The sequence below is a fragment of the Betta splendens genome, chromosome 10 (genome assembly GCF_900634795.4).
Source record: "Betta splendens chromosome 10, fBetSpl5.4, whole genome shotgun sequence".
NCBI classification, from domain to species: Eukaryota; Metazoa; Chordata; class Actinopteri; order Anabantiformes; family Osphronemidae; genus Betta; species Betta splendens.
In genome coordinates, this window is record NC_040890.2 from 10,676,132 (window position 1) to 10,692,756 (window position 16,625).

Below are 16,625 nucleotides of genomic sequence, written 5' to 3' on the forward strand. Positions count from 1 at the left end.
CACTCTTTTTATGAGGCACAATTGCTTTTTCCACTAAACAAACACTTAAAAAAACCTTAATAGGCAGCAACTATTCAGCTTCCATTGTGCTCCTGCTGATGATTGTCAGTGACTCAGGATGACTCCACATTTTCCCTCAAAGGCCAGGAGGCTCCCCACTGAGGGATAGTGGCAGCGCGTAGTACGGCAGGTGCAAAATCGATATCCAATCTCAACGGGGATAAGGAAAATGTTTGTCCCTCCGGGCGCCCACTGCGTTCAATTAATCAATTTGCCACAAAGAAAGTCTTCAATAAAAACTAAGTTGAGTTAAAAATGGCAGCCGAGTATAAAGTTAAAGGGCATCGTTTCTAGTGTGACGTGAAAAGGCTTTATGCAGAAATCAAGCCTAGAGTTTCTCAGCAGTGGGTCAATCAGCCAATAAATAAAAGCACACTGGTATAAAACACTCTGCTGAGGTTTATTAACAATACTAAAAAACTGGAGGCATGAAAAACATACATCAGTGGGAAAATGAATGAGATTTCACACCTTTAAAAATAAGAGCAAAGAGTTTGACCTTTGACCCCAACCTGAACAAAATCACCTTAAACAGTCTGTTAAGGAAACGCGTGGTGGGTGAGTGGGTAGAAGTCTAATGGTCAGAACAGGCAGCAGCTACACATCACAGGAGGACGAAGACAGAGGCCGTGTGTGTGTGTTTCTATATTTATGTCACAGAGGCTGCTCGCTCGGCCCCTCGTCACTGTCTGGACACCAGCTGTCCCACACACACAGAGGGGATCGGATTTTTATTATCAAAGAGGCTCGAGGTCAGGATGTAAATCGTTAGACTCGCCCCTTCCCTCTAATCGCCCCTTTATACCGCGTCGCCACTCCCTCCGTCCATCCTCGCTCCCTCTTAGTCCTCTGCTAAAATAAACCCTCTGAGGTAACCACCCGAGGCATCTTGGGATGAGTTTTATACAGACTGTTGCTTCTCTGCCGAGGAGTGTCGGGAGTGGATCAGCGAAGCATCTCAGCTCCGGGGCGAGATCAGCAGCCTACAGCCGGGCAGGAGACACAGGTAAGGCCTGATGAGAGAGAGAGAGAGAGAGAGAGAGAGAGAGAGAGAGAGAGAGAGAGAGAGAGAGAGAGAGGTGATGAGATGAGATGAGCAGAACGAGGGTTAGATGTGGAAGCTGCCTGGAGCCTTAATGAGCTGGAAATGGAGAACTTACAAAACACATTTGTCTGGTGCAGCTTTGTTAATGAAGATGCTAATCAGTCATCAGTGAAATGTATTACATGAGGCAGAGCTGCAGGAATGTACCCAGAATAAATGGAGGAGACGACTCATTCACGTGATTGTGTTTTAAAGTTTGTGCTGTGGTCTCACACGTCTGTGTCCGTCAGAGGAAGGCGATGATGATGCAGCTGAGCCTGGATGACCTGACTAAACAAAGGATGTTACAAGCTAAAGCCCTGTCCAGGGAAGCCAGAGGAGGTAGGGGTCCTGTGGACACATCTGGAGCTACACACATATTACACACGTTCATTTACATGCGTCTATTTGTTCCATTGCGTCAACAACTCGTGTGTGATCGCAGTCAGGGTTGTCAGTTGTAATTGAACCAAGCATCAGAGCGTGCTAGCGGGCTGCCCGGGGCCACACGGAGCACCCAAATCCCAGCTGTGCCCGTGTGTTGCTGAAAAACGTTTTATCGGGAAGCCTCCCAGTTGCTCTGTGTGTTTTCCACCAGTCCGCCAGCTAGGCTTTAAAACTGAGTCCCCTAAACTCAGCAAAATGTGACTCCCACCTCTGAATTTTACACAGGCCGATCAAAGGCATGTCCTCGAGGGTGGCGTCTGCCCAGACCTCCTCCAAAACTTATCATGTGCAAGGAAGAGTGCCATCCACTCTTATGCGAGTTTTTCATCCAAAGATCCTATTTATATGCCTGGTTTCCAATGAGACCCTGGACCATAACAAACATTACACACCCTTGACATAATCTCAAGGCTATTTCAGACCCTCCACTGTGACATGATAGAACATGAGACGTGCCCTTGAGAAAACCCGGAGCAAAAGTTGTGCGGATACCAACTTAGTGATGCTGCACATGCTTTGCCTTTACGTATCAGTGACACTCAGCTGTTGACAGAAACGAAACGATGAGAGGAGACGCTCTGAGTCCCTTTGGTTTCTGGAAGTCGCTGCATACTGCCGTGTGTGGTAGATTTGCACAGGATTCAGTTCACACAAGCCTCAGCCAACTAATTTCTTTAGCCTTGATGAGGCCATTTTGAAAATGGGCTGGCATCTTTAGTATAACTCCGTATTCCTTTACCTCCGTTGTGCCAGGGGGTCCTAATCTGGGCAAGAAGATCAGCGTTCCAAAGGATGTGATGATAGAGGAGCTCAACCTTCCCAATAATCGAGGCTCTCGCATGTTCCAGGAGCGACAGAGGAGAGCCGAGAGGTTCACGCTGGAGAACAGCACCAATGCTACTCACGACACAAACAATGTAAACAACCAGCAGCCGACTCACCCAGAATCACAAACCTGTGTTTGACATATCTAATACACGCACTTAACAGCAGCCTCTGGGGCCTTGTCCTGTAAACAACTCAAATTAAAAGCCAGTTTGTTGCGACTCTACTCTGACCTCTGCAGCCACAGGCATTAAGAACCTCAGCAGTTACCACAGTAAGAGAATCTGCAAAGCCTCCGCTTTAGGCACTTTTTCCTCTTAAATTAAATATGACCAGTTATCTCAGTATAAAGTGTTCTTTTAATTAGGCAATGTAGTTTATCAGAAGCTTTTATAAAACCGCACTTCGAGCTGTGAGACCCACAACAGTCAAAAGCTGACCCACAACCACATGAAGCATTAGGTGACACACACGAGTGAATTGGTCAAGTGTCCTTCTAATTACATAAACTAAGAGACCCAACTTTGTCCCATCAGGTCCACCTTGACGACATTCTTTCCTCACACCTCACCCCAGAACCAGAAGGAGGAAAGGAGAACCAGGCTTTCTCCATCCCTGGCAAACATAGTCTGGTCATGAATCTGCAGAAGACTGTAGCGAAGAAGGGCTGCCCTGACGTCCTCGCCCCAGGTAGACCATAATGCACCCAAGCAGGGATTTCAGGCCATAAGACTGGCTCAACAATGAGGCTTGAGCAAAGCACGGAGCCTGTATCTCATTCACATCAGCCAGTGTTCAGCTCCAACGTGCAAATGCAGCGAGCTAATAAATGAGTTTCATTATCATCGGCGGCAGGAGCCTCTGCGGTTTGTAGAGAGCAATTACCCCTGAGCGTCTTTGCTGAGTGCTTTGTGTGTTTGGCCTGACAGAAGGCACCGCTTCTAGTCTGACTGACAGTGGGCTAAGCTCTGTTTGTTATCGGGGATTCACACTGAGATCCACTTACTGTACTCCTTAATGCTGACAGCAGTGACATCCAATGGATTTGTATGTATATTAAATCTGTTTTTGCTTTGTTAAGGCTTGATTCTTGACGTTATCCAATTAGTTTTGTGTTTAGTTTCTAAATCTAAGGATTATCCATTATCTCAACACGATGGCCTTTATTTTCCTGACTTCAAGTAATACATACATTTACATAGGAATAAAGTGGTACACTCTGCACTCTGCAAGCGTTATGTCATCGTTAACAATTAGACGTTACATCAGAGTTTTGTTTTGAACAGGATATTGTGGCCCTCTGAAGAATATTCCCCATGAGAAGTTCAATGCAACAGTAATCCCCACATCCTACTGCTCCCCATGGAGGGAGGCCCTGGGAAACAACCAGGAGCTCCTGGCTGACCTCAATACCCAGCCACCGCAGCTCCCACACAGGCTGCAGCCGGACAACTACAGGTGCTTCAACAGGTAAATCTGCTTCACCAGTCAACACTCAATAAAAAAGACACATGGGCACCGAGGCCCATCTTCAAATAGTGCCATTCGTCACCATCATCCCATCGCTCGGCTCCGCTCCATGTTTCCGCAGTTTGAAAATGAATCCAGTCTCTGCCTTGTGCTTCCTTGGAGTGTGGCTACACGATGGCTATTTTGATGGCACTTGAAAGATGATCTACTGGGGGCTGCGGGCCGTTAATACCCTCCCCAAGGCAGAATGCGCACGAAAGGGAATCACCTTTCTCACGGCACACAAGGACTTGCATCACAGCAGTGAGGCAGAGAGGGGATTCAGCTCAAGCAGATGGAGAGTATATGAAAGACAAACTCAGACTTTGCTCAATTAAGGCTGTCAGTCAATTGGTTTGTGCCAGCTCGTCTGGAACTGTACCCCCTATGGAGGGATCCATTTATTCCGCGAGGATTATAATGAAGTAATGAAGCCGTAATTAAATCTGAACTGGGCTAATGGTCAGAGCAGCTACACTAGTAGAAGAGGTCCACTTCAGCACGCCGAGTTTTATCCTGAATCCCAAGCATTTATTTCCCTTTAACAGGATCTCAAGTTCAAATCAGAGATGACTAGAATGGCTATCGTGTTTCATCTAAAACTCCCCCCTTATAGGAAGGAGCATGTGCCATGTGATACCTTGCATTACATTTTGCCAGGAACATGAAACACAATGCATCCATCCTGCTCAGTCCGGGCTCTTCTGTTCCCCAGATCGCCTATGCCCTTTGGGGGAGCTATGGCCAGCAGGAGGGTGGTACCAGTGATTGGCTTTGAGGCTGTGGAATCCCAGAACCTTCCCGGTGTCGCTCTGGACCGCATGTGTCAGCGACCCAACTTCAACAGAGCACCCAGAGGATGGGCACTTGATTACTGTCCTGAATCTAATGAACTATGAAAGAGACAAACTGAAGCACTGACATGTTTTGTCAAGATGGTGATGCTCTTGTAAATCACAGACCAGTGCAGGGGAAGGAAAATGCTGCATGTGTGGCAGGCGACTACTGTGTCATCTGACCAGCTGAGGCAACCACTGAATGCTGCAATCAGTTGATTACCTCCGTGGGGTCCAGAACTGATCAGTTTGACCTTTACTTTCTTCTCATATAAATATGTCAGACTGAAAAGCAACACATACATAAAGAATAAAACAGAGATTGAGATCATAAAACCGAGTCATTTTAATGACAAGTGAAAACAATGTTCAAAGAAACCCTTACAGTCAGTCAGTCAACATGACGAGGAACATTTATGGATTCATCAAATAAAAAAGTGGATGTAACTGAAAAGGTTTAAAAATACACCTCCTCCACACGATACACTGTACGTGACGAATACAAATTTAACCTAATGTTAACGTGTTATATGTACATTGGCTCCTACAAGAGCAGCCTGTCAAAACCATACAGCCCTGATCACACTGGTCAATACTCTCTTGTTTGAAGCTTTCCATCATGTTAAGTGTCACTGATCAGATGTTGTTCTGCTGCATTTTACCTACGAGCAGTGACTAAGTCATCTTGTTACATGCTGGTTGTTGTCTCTCCAGAAGGTGCTTGTACAGTTTATTAACTGCACAGCAGGTGGCATAATAAATCATTTTATTCTTTAAGGAAATAATTACTCTCTCCTAGTTTTGTATCTTCCAGAGTTAAGCTGTGGGTTTCACATGCACTGAAAGAACCTGACCAGGTCTGGATTTAGGTGAAGAAAGACTCCAAATCACAGCGTTATTTCGCTTTAGCAGCTATTCACTGTGGCGTGAACCATGTGCAGCATGGGCACCCATGCGCTGAGGGTCCTGAGATGGGTAGTGGATTTGACCAGGAGGTCGCATGCTCATTGGCGGGGGCATTGGTGGAGCCATAGGACCCATGGGGTGAAACATTGGAGGACCAAAACCTGATAGGAAAGATGGAAAAAACAACAAACATGACATAACAGCTGTTTTTATTTGGCTTTTCTTCCCTATGCATATGACAAAAGCTGCATATGTGATGTCCAGATTTGTACCTGGGGGAGGTGGGTTAATGCCTGGAGGTGGGGGTAGAGTAAGGTTCATCACAGCAGGAGGTGCGCTTGGGTCCAGGTTGAAGTAGTTGGCAGGAGTCTCTTCATCTAAAGCTGGTGGTGGAGGAAGAGCTACAGCACCACGACAAAAAGAAATGTAAGTTTCCGGTCCCAAACGCACCTTTTTTCAAAACGAAACATAATGTGTAACCAACACCAATTCTTTTGGCAAACTCACCTCCAGGAAGTCCAGGAACTGGATCAAGCCTAGTTCCCATCTCACTCACACCATCTTTGCCATCCTTCCCTCTTGCTGCCTGAGACCTAAAACAAGTTACATATGAAATAGCTCATGAAACATTATTACAGCTCATCTGCATCTACAGTAGCACTACACCAGGCTTTTACACACACATATGCTCCCATCATGAAGTGTTTTTAAGCAAATTATTACTAGAAATCTTCACCAGTACTGCACTGTAGTGGTCTGATTCGTTGGGTTGTAAGTTAATTAAGAATTATTCTCTGGGGCAGGTTTCTTTGGGTTGACTTTAATAACATGTCATTCCTATATTTCACTTTAACAATCTTCATCTGGTCCTCACCTTCCCCACTTGACAGTAAGTCTCCTGCCATTAATGATGAGTTTGTTGAAGGACTTCTCAGCAGCCGTCTCAGCTGCCTGTCGAGTGGCAAACTGGATAAAGGCACACTGTTGCCTTTGGACTATAGTAATGGTGCGAATCTCACCAAATTGATAAAAGTGACTCCTGCAATCAAACAAATAAATGTTAAACAGAACAAAAAGGATGGATATTAAAAAGTTAAAAACACTTAATTAAATCTTAGAGAAATCCTTACTTGAGGTCACCATCTGTGACAGTATCTCCCAGACCCCCTATGTAGAGAGTAGTGATAGATTTGTCCTCTGGGGGGTCCAGTCGGGGCATAGTTGAGGCCCGTTTCAGCAGCTTGTCAGCTACTGGGTCATTAATACCATAGTAACGATCTTTTATGTTCTGGTCGGCTAAAGGATCATCAGGATCTGTGGGTTTCTCGTGCCTGAGGAATAAAGGAGGGCCATAGTCATAAAATACTGTTGGCTCATTTGAAACCAATGCAGAGATTATTAACTGAGATATATTATATTATATATATATATATGATATATATAGATATGATATATAGATATGATATATAGATATGATATGTAGATATAGATATGATATATAGATATGATATATATATATAGATATATATATATATATATAGATATATATATATATTTTTCCAGTTTGCAATGAGGAATAACATATGGGGGTATGTGTTATAAATAGCGCCAGGTCTACCCTCAGGATAAAGTCTCACTCACCTGTATGGACACTCCTCTCCTCTCTTACACTCTCCTTTCACCCAGAAAGAACAGATGTGTGGCCTGTTCCTTTTGTAGTATGGTGTGGTCCGGGCAAGTTTCAGCAACATATCGCTAGAGCTGGTGGCCTTGCCTATCTGGCCTACTGCCCGTGTTCCATCAGTATTCGCTATCTGTGCTCACAGAAAGACAGACAGACAGATAGACACACTGGAATCAATGACTAATCAATGATCAATCTTACAAGTAAAGGAAAGCTAGAGTCACTGCACTACATTATTACTTCTTTAATACTGTATAAATGAACCTCTAGTATGAATTACTTTCCAATAAAGGGAAGTCATTAATATTTACTTCCATACAGTATTTTGTGAAAACAATGACAATTAAATACCTGTTTAAAAACTTGTGCTATAAATAGCGTAAATCATATCTGTATGGAAAATACTTTTTGAAATTTAATTTTTGAAAGAATCTATGATGTAGGAAATATCTACAGTACTTAAAGTACCAACGTCCATGTACCTACATTTCCTTTTTTGTTTGTTACCATAGTTATATTGTTGGCCAAGTAAATAACTTAAAATGTATAGCTCAGAAACAATGATCAATACAAAAATGCCCATACTAAGCAGAGATTCCTTATTTAAAGTATTCAGGACTGACCCATAACTAATAACAAACCATTTTAAAACACCTTTACCTCTCTTTCCATGTTCTGTGTGTAGTATTCTTTGTTCACATCAGACCTAGGAACCTCATCTTTAATGGAAAGCCCAGTATCTCGAACCTGGATAGGCAAGCCTGTAAAACAAATGCCAAAAGTGACATATGATCTCTCACACCAAAAAAGAATAAGATAAATAAGAAAACCTTTAATAGTCCCACAGTGAGGAAATTGCATTAAAAAACATGTCCAACAGCCAAATTACTGTTCATAAGAGACTCACCGTACTCCAGGTCCAGCAAACACGTCTGACAAACATTCTTCATTTTACTGCAAGTCTGGCAGACTTCTGTCTTCTTAAAACGCATACGTGTTCCTGGACACCACCGGAACACAGTAAAGGGCCGAGCACAAATCTGAGGAATAAAAATTTTTTAGAGATATATTTATTAATAAAGAAATGTTCTAAGTCACACTACATTGTATATAATTGTACCATAATTCTGAATCAATACTAATGTGAAACATACCTTGCATTCTTTCCCATATTTCTCTTTGGTCTACAAGAAAAAGCAAAAGCAAATGTAAACCACTACAGAACAGGCACAAGAACAATCCAAAATTATTTCAACTTACCATACGAATGTAAGGATTTTCTCCTAAACATGTCTGGCACAGAATTGGGAAATCCTGGAAAACAAACGGTTTGTTTTTTTAACCCTAACCAACAACATTTTTGTTTTTGAAACACTAACTTGGGCTGCATTCTCTCTCTCTCTCTCTCACTTACTACTTTTCCATCTGGTAATGGATGTTGTTTCAGTCCAAGTGCTAGTTGCAGAAAATGACCTGCCTAAATCCATCCCACTGACAGCCTCAGCCAAACAACCAAATATAAGTGTCACGTAACGTCAACTACACAGTCTAAGGTTGCAAAGTTTATATTTCAGCGTGTGCACAAAACCAATCCTGGCCAAAGGCCTTCTTGTATAAACGTTTTAGGGGATACAGTTCCACATATAGCATGGTTAGCATGATAAGAACATAAAGTGGACAGACAATAGAATTTAATTCTAGTGTCTAGAGGCCACTAGCCACTACAGTGGACGACCTGTCATTCTGGTGACTGGAACATGGAATACTCATTATTAGTATGAAGTTCCGTGTGTGTAAACTAAAATACATTAACTTATTTACCAGGGGAGATGAAGTCATTATTATCCTCGCTTTGTGTGTATGTGTTGGGTTGGTTAGATTTAGTGAATGCCTGCTAAGCTACAGTTAAATCATACTGATAGCATATATAAGAAACAATTACAACCGAAACTCCAGCATAATACGTACTAGATATTTCAGACGAGCTAAACTCGGTATTTGTGTACTAGTCGCTCCTCCGTTTTATTGTTAGCCAGCTAGTGCTAGCGCGGGTTAGCAGAGCGAGGGAACTTTAGGAAATTAGATGGTTAGCCTGAAAGGAAACTAGTTTCTGGTCACCTGCTCTTTGTAGTTCACTAGCGTCGTTACTACACTGATTTAAACTTTAACTAAGACTGGACGGACTGATTTTTACAACGAAAAGCAGAAACGCACTCAGAATGAAGCAGCCACGCTGCTGCTATCAGCTAACGGAAGGCTAACAAGCTATCCAGTAAAACTACCAGAATAACCTTAACCGGACACATGTTACACTAACTTTAAATGTTTAAATGGCTCTGGAAAAATGTTGTGTAGTGGTCGTTTTCCATGTAGTATAAAATACAACGACGATTAAACATACTGCGTCTTCCCAGTTCTGTCTGTTGTAGGTGTTCGAGCCCAGGGACGTCGCCATCTTGCAGAGTGAGTCAAAGAAGGCCGGGGTTTTCAGACCACAATGCACCGCGCCAGAAAATCACGTTTCACCTTAGGGTGTCGCCCTATTTCAATAAACTACCCGCTGTACGCAGCTTTACAAAGTAAAAAAAAAAGTTTTAAACCAATTAGTATATGCCTGTACATTTAATTATTTTGTAGGGTGCTTGTACTGTATTGGAACATTAGCCTACATTTGTAAATGTTGTACTTTTTACTTCACTAAATCAACTTGATAGCAGTTAGTACTAAATCTGCAAAACATTAATTATATTATAATTGTGTTGTTTTAAAAGCCAAATACCAACTGATAAATTACGCTAGTAAATATTAAATATAAAAGCAGCACTGATTAAACAACTAAAGTATGAGAATACAGTTTTCATTTGAAATATATATCAACTGAGATGTGCCAAACTGTGCCATCATTTATTTATTCATGTATTTTTACATAGTATTAGTGAACTTTCACTTAAATAAAGGACATGAGTACCAAGGATTTAAACAAGGACAGACTGACAGGCTGATGGGCTGGTGTGTATGAGCTGCTATAAGCCAATTGTGTAGTCCACTTACAGTTTATCCACCTGTTCCTATTGAGGTCAGGGTGTCTTTATCGTGTGAAACTCCAATTAGTGGTGCAAAGGGTGTGTGAGATTAGGATGTGCATTAAGTCCCTAATGTTTATTTAAGGTCAGGCTGAGGTTGTCGAGTCAAAGGACTGGGATTAAATGCAGGCCTGGAGAACTGGCAACTCATTGCAGCTGCCATTCAAGAGGTCAGAAGTCTGCTTTATTTTTAGACCACTCCAAAGTAAAAAAAAACATCTCTATTGCCTCCTACTGCTGCTTTTGACGTCTCAGTTAGATTCAATGACTTAAAGGTATAATCAGTTGCATTGTGCTCATCAACAATGTGACACTGATTATGCCTCAGCTCCTCTGATCATATTACCATGGGAAACATTTAAAGTGACATGTCTACTGGTGTCCTTCTCCAGTTTCCTACATGGCCAGGTGCACAGCTGGTCTCTTGGCCTACATTTAATGGGACACCGAAGCAGACCTTCTGGGCATCGCCTCTGCTTCTTAATGAGTCGTGTGACCCTGCCTCCTCTGTCATGTGACATGGATGAGACAGTCAAAGCTGTGAAGACCGGCTTTGTCTTGGATTTAGCTCCTCTATAATGAAAATCACCAACCTTATGAGTCACAAGGTCAGAGGAAATATAGGTGTGATACTAGGCAACAAATGAACGCACCGTCCAGAGCTTCATTGAAGGAAATTGGTATTAGAGTGGTATTGATTGTTGTGATGGCGTGGGGCAGGTTAAACGAAGACGTTAGTTAATTCATGTTACTTCTACGTCTGTTGTTAATTTATGGAACATTTGCTGTCCGGTTCTAAATCCATGTTCATCTGTTGTTGTTTTTTACATATTACAAAGACATGATGTTTGTTATAATCAGTTAATTGCTATTAGGCATTAAATATATTGTTTTAAAAATATAATTAACATTTTAAACAAAGCTACTGTTTTCAAGACTGTTCTGGTGTCATATCTATTTCAAGATCACTACTGAATCATTAGTAGTGATATTATGTTTATATAGGACTGACTTCTTCTTCGGACGCAGAAATTTGAATGGATGTTAATTAACTACTTAACGCAAAACGTCCACTGGCTTCACAAAAAACAGGCCGTCATTGTGTAATCACATGTGATGAACTGATCACTACGACCCATGAGTTCCCGCTCTTAATAACATGTGAATCATTAAAACTTTCCGAGTGATTCAAATATCACTGCACAATAATGTCACTACTGCGGAAAAAGAAACCCCTGCGGGAATATGATCGCACAGTCATTTCTTTGACGACTTGCGTGTTTTGCATGTGTGCGCATATGAGGGAGAGAGAGAGAGAGAGAGAGAGAGAGAGAGCGGTGCCTCGTTGGCGCCTCCTGTCGGCAGATATGGGCCGTGCAGCATCGGCACACAGCGCTGCAGAAAGAGAGGGGGCATTCTCAGATTTCCCGATTTCTCCCGGCCGAGTCTGCTGTGCCGCTTCCACTACGCGACCGACAGCGAGCCGAGGCGACGTCGACGACATGCGCCCAGCGTGCCTCGAGCCCGCATTCATCCGAGCCGACCCGTGTCGTCCCGAATCCAGCTAGGCAGCAAACAAGGTGAGCACGTCGACTCAAGTGTCGTCGCGGTGTGTTTTTCGCACGTTTCGTACCAGGCGGCTGGAAGCTCCGCCGCTCGGTCTCTCCAGGCCAGGCCAGCCGACGTTGTCTGGCGCAGGCGGGGAGTGAGGCCAGCTTTTCGGCCTGACTCTCTCTCTCCCCCCGCGGCGCCGCGTTGGAGCCTCCGCGCCGCTCTCGGCTCGTCCGTATGGCGGCGGAGAGCGGAGGCGAGCGTTATTGTTGAAGCGGGTCAGGTCGAAGTTTGCGCTCCGCGTAGCCGCTTCGCTCCGAGCTGCAATGTGGGAATTCCTTTATGCAGCCGGACCCCGTGTTGCAGCTCGGTACCAGCGGCGACCCAGCGAAACTTGTTTTTGCAACTTTGTAGCGCCTGCGACGGGCGCAGGATATTAATATGGTCGGTCCGAGTCGGCTTTAACAATGAGGCGGCGTTGTAGAGTTCACCTACAAACCACAGTCTCCTGGGTCTCGGCCAATATTGTGGCCAAACGATCATAATATCAGGTCCGTATATTTGTCTGCACAAAGGATCGACGCGGGGATGCAACGATTTATTACGTCCAAACAATGAATGATCAGCAGTGCTGACAGGTCACAGACCGCTCATCAGGTTATTTATTATGTAGCTGTAGCAGCAGGAGTCCTCTGCAGGCTGATTACCAGAAATATATTTGCAGGGGGGGAAAACAAAGAAGATAGAAGGGACTTCGCTATATCAACCTCCGAAGAGAGTTTCCCAGAAAAGTAGGGCAGTTTAGGTTGCACTGATTTGCTGTTTTAATAGTTTTCATGTGTTGTTTATGTGGCGCGCCGAGCATCAGTGAGCGTTGTCGTCCCGTGAAGCGGCTTTGTGGTGTTTTATAAAGAGAACGCTTCTCTCCACAAAAGGTGGCTGCATCTATTAAATACTATAAACACTTGAGTTGCTCTGTAGCAAAAAAAGGGGCAGAGCAGACGTGCCTGAAATGTGCTGCCTCTGGGTGAATGCGCGCGCACGCACGCACGCACGCACGCACGCACGCAGGCAGGCACCTATGTGAGTGAGAGATTGCTAAAGAAGAATGACTCACACGCCGAATGTATCTGGCAAAGTCGTAAGGACTTTCCCTGCGATGTTCCTGCGACTGTAAAGCGCTGTCCTCCTGGCTTCGTGTGTTGTGCAGCTTCACATTTTTGCTCTTCCCCAGCCATGTGTTGTTTATCACATGTCCCACCCTGCATTTGTTTACAAAAAAAAAAAATGCACGGCTTATTCCATTTGCAGATTAGATTTTTAAAAAAGTGTGTGGTTGCTGTCATTTGTTTGTCAAATTTGCGGAGGGCTGAATCTTAAGTTCTGTTCTATTTATCTGTGCCAACTGTTTGTCTGGTTGTTCTAACCCTCCATCTGACTGCTCCCGCTGGCTGCCAAACATGCTGTGATCCAGCGCTTTCAGCCGATGAAGGCTGCCACTGCTCTCGCAGCCATTTGATCATATATCAGCATCTCCTCGCGCAGACGTGCCTGTGAAATACGGCGGCCGGGGTTACAATGCGCCCGCCGACGTGGCTTAAACACTGCAGGTACGGTGACGCCGGGCCGTTTATCAGAATGAGGAACGATCACAGGTGATTTGGCGTTTTGACTGCTTAAAGAAGTTCGAATGGGGGAAAAACGCCAGTGAGCGAGAGGAGGGTACTTTGTTATGAATCACGGCTCTGACTGCTGTATTGCAGATTATCTTCATGCAGAGGAGAGTGTAAATCTAATTTCTCTCCAGCTACTATACTATCAAATCTAATACTACACTCGGGTGACTGTAGGGAGCTGCGGCGCCCAATAACATGCCAGCTCTTTCATTTTTCCACGGCGGCGCTGCCTCGCGGTGTGTGGAGGGCAGACCTCTCCTTAGAGCGGCCCTGAAATCGGCATCTTTCCAAACTCAAGCCCCTCGACCCTCTCTAGTGGGTATAAGCGCCGCTTTGTGCAGCAGTCCTATTCCCCATGGTTCCTATTCATGTACTACTACACCACCACTGGCTGCTGGAGATACTGGAATCTGCAGTTGGACGTGTACACAACGTAGCGTGCTGTTTGGCAGACAACCCCGCGCGTTCCCTTATTAAGTCAAGCTCTTGGATGAATTTGCCAGAACGCAAGAGGCAGATTGTGTCATTGTTGTCTGTTAAGTAGTTTGTGTTGAGATGCCTTTTTCTGCCTGGAATGTGTCCGTGGCATTTTTGGGCTTAGGCTGTGCTATCGTGAGGGGGAACTGGAGAGCGGGAGAGAAGTAAATACATTTCAGAGAGCACAGCACAACCGAGCATTAGCAAATGATCCGATAGCATCTATAATCCTGGGGAAAACCTGGAGAGTTGTTTTTGAATAGCGCTAGCCTCCATCAGATAGTTGGCAGGCACCCGAGGTGTCCACATGTGTGACCGGCTGGCTAGGTTAGCGGCACGGCTGAATGCTACAGTATGCAGGCAGATCAGATTACTGAACGATTAGCCATGGCCTCCTGTCCCGGCCCAGGGAAATGATTTTCCACTGTCATAATTCCCTGGACTGAATTACGCAGCCCAGTGACTCAGAGATACTCAATACTACAGGCCTGAATACTGCGGAGCATAACTGTTGCTCTCTGGAGGGGAGACACAGGTTGAGAGTGGCAGCACCATTCCTGCACTAAAGGACAAAATAGGTTTTTAATTTGAACTCCTGATGGAGGATGGTGCTCGCTTTCAGGCGCCGAGGGTAGTGTGACTCAGAACCAGCGTCCGCTGTGATGTTTACCCCCGAGCTGGGGCTTTGACGTACATTAAAGGAGGCAGCAAGCTGCCAGAATGTGATCCGGAAACTCTAAACTGTCCCTTGCTTATCTGCCACGTGTTTACATGTCAGGTGGCTGATGCACGGCAAGCACAATTCCAGTGCAGTTTTGTTGAATGAAGTGGTGGAGGGAGGCCTGGAGAGGAACGGGGGGAGAGGCTAGGTGGTGGATGTAAGTTTTCCAAGGTGTTTCTCACCCCCCGAGGCAGGAATCCGATACATTCCACAGGCTCCTATATCCAGACGAATAATGGTGACTCGGGTGTAGAGTTTCATCAGATGACACAAGATTGGAGCGTAAGTGCTGGGAAAGTAAGAGCTATGTCATAGACTTGGAGGTAGGCAGCTCTGGTTGCCTGAGGGCGAGGGAAGTATGCCAGGAGAGCGGGACAGGCTGTGAGATATGGATTTATCGGAGGCACAAGACGGCCTTGTTTTTTAGAGCTCCTCTGCTTGTCGCAGCCCTGCCACCGTTTGGATCCAGACATTTACATCACTGTGGGGATTTAAAGGACAATCTGGTCCCGGGCAAGTTACAATGGAAAGTGCAGAACGAAAGCCCCCAATTGTCTTTGGTACGTTATGTTCCATTGTTAACTGATTAGGCCCACGGTGGCAGTTAAATCGAATAAAGATTGGCACCTAAATGAGTTCTGATGAATAACCAAAAGCCATTAGAGAATGCTTGGCTGCTCCTTAGGCATGTAATGGCACGCAGCTCTCTTCTACGTCAGTGGGTTTCTGAAAAGCGTTTGGCAAAGCTCATTGAATAAGATTTAGCAAATTGAGCCTTAGATCAACTCCTGTGACAGTGCAGTATCTACGGGCTTAATTATCTTCTTCAGGTGTATTTTTTTTAAAGTCAGACGGCCGTGCTCCCGGGCTTCTAAGCTAAAAGCTATTTATACTACAGGCACAGAAAAATACCCTGTTTTATTTAGTGGTCAAAAAAACAAGCTGTCTGGTGTTAATGGACTTCACCTCAGCCATTCCGGCAGACCCTCAGGGTACGGCGCGTTCATACGCTCGGCAAGGGAGCTCTCGGCACTGGCCTGTTAATGAAGCCATTTTCAGAGATGGAGAGATGCAGTAATGGGAACGCACCACTTCACTGCGGGATATTCTAACCCCGTCTTCATCATAAGTGCTATCAGTCATCGGATATGATTAGATTTTTTTTTTCATCGTTGTCCATTTAGCCGTTCAGAAGCCTCTTTATAAGCCTCTGACTTACAGACATGTGCGTTTGCCGCTATATTATTGGACTAATCCATACATCACATGCATATTTAGAAACGTGGACTATGTTGCGTCGGGATGAAGGCTTTGCGCTGTATGTGGAAAACAGAAGGCTGTTCTGTCAACGCACACATGTTGCTGTATGTCTGTTACGTCACACGCTGGACCTATGACCTGGTGCTAAAACCTTAGTGTGGTGAGTAGACACAGGTGGAGGTGGGGGGGAGCCTGTGTGTTTACACAGTTGTCTGGTGGCTCCGGCTGAGCCCGACTGCACCACAGATGCCACACACCCACTACAGGGTCGACATGTGCATCTACAGACAGGCAGGATTGTTGTTCATTGTACTCAAAAGACCCTCAAATACACATTTTGCACATGTGCATATAAGGTTTGGGAGCAACTGGAAGCTTCTCTAGTTTAATGTCTGAACAGATGTGTCAGACAGTGGTTTTATTGTTTCTTCTACATGTAAAGGTTGTTAAAAATGTCTTTGTAACATGCATGTATGTGTGGAAACGGTCTATAACCCCATTCTATT

The 16,625-nt window shown here is 44.6% G+C and overlaps 3 protein-coding genes across 5 annotated transcripts in view; 2 read left to right on the forward strand and 1 right to left on the reverse strand.

The window, feature by feature from the left end:
* The first annotated feature begins 911 nt into the window (after positions 1–911).
* Positions 912–5,547, forward strand: LOC114864691 (myozenin-2-like). 2 transcript variants are annotated; one of them, XM_029165609.3, is made up of 6 exons: positions 912–1,066; positions 1,361–1,486; positions 2,345–2,508; positions 2,953–3,106; positions 3,703–3,886; positions 4,641–5,547. In XM_029165609.3, exons 1-6 carry the CDS (start codon positions 955–957, stop codon positions 4,822–4,824), a joined length of 924 nt encoding a protein of 307 aa, XP_029021442.1. In that variant the 5' UTR covers positions 912–954; the 3' UTR covers positions 4,825–5,547. The 2 variants fall into 2 exon arrangements, with proteins under 2 accessions (XP_029021442.1, XP_029021443.1); XM_029165610.3 differs by having other exon boundaries at positions 939–1,066; positions 1,396–1,486.
* On the reverse strand, positions 5,084–9,881 carry rbm22 (RNA binding motif protein 22). The gene is made up of 11 exons (XM_029165608.3): positions 9,753–9,881; positions 8,612–8,665; positions 8,506–8,535; positions 8,259–8,391; positions 8,012–8,112; positions 7,309–7,481; positions 6,798–6,998; positions 6,542–6,706; positions 6,175–6,260; positions 5,940–6,068; positions 5,084–5,828 (listed from the first exon to the last, which is right to left on the reverse strand). Exons 1-11 carry the CDS (start codon positions 9,804–9,806, stop codon positions 5,674–5,676), a joined length of 1,281 nt encoding a protein of 426 aa, XP_029021441.1. The 5' UTR covers positions 9,807–9,881; the 3' UTR covers positions 5,084–5,673.
* Positions 9,882–11,796: 1,915 nt separating this feature from the next.
* The window catches only part of ndst1b (N-deacetylase/N-sulfotransferase (heparan glucosaminyl) 1b), a 36,189-nt gene continuing 31,360 nt past the window's right edge, over positions 11,797–16,625 (forward strand). For both annotated transcript variants that reach the window (XM_055512387.1, XM_029165210.3), the window contains exon 1: positions 11,797–12,014. The gene's annotated coding sequence lies outside the window, so the exon portion shown is untranslated. The remainder of the gene's footprint in view (positions 12,015–16,625) is intronic.

Bases quoted from the DNA above. Each gene is read 5' to 3' on its own strand.
- LOC114864691 (XM_029165609.3), top strand. From the start codon at position 955: ATGAGTTTTATACAGACTGTTGCTTCTCTGCCGAGGAGTGTCGGGAGT. The intron at 2,509-2,952 runs GTAAACAACCAG...TTGTCCCATCAG, and splicing joins CTACTCACGACACAAACAAT to GTCCACCTTGACGACATTCT. The intron at 3,887-4,640 runs GTAAATCTGCTT...TCTGTTCCCCAG, and splicing joins AACTACAGGTGCTTCAACAG to ATCGCCTATGCCCTTTGGGG.
- rbm22 (XM_029165608.3), bottom strand. From the start codon at position 9,806: ATGGCGACGTCCCTGGGCTCGAACACCTACAACAGACAGAACTGGGAA. The intron at 8,113-8,258 runs GTGAGTCTCTTA...TTTGTTTTACAG, and splicing joins TTTGCTGGACCTGGAGTACG to GCTTGCCTATCCAGGTTCGA. The intron at 7,482-8,011 runs GTAAAGGTGTTT...CTGTGAGCACAG, and splicing joins CACAGAACATGGAAAGAGAG to ATAGCGAATACTGATGGAAC.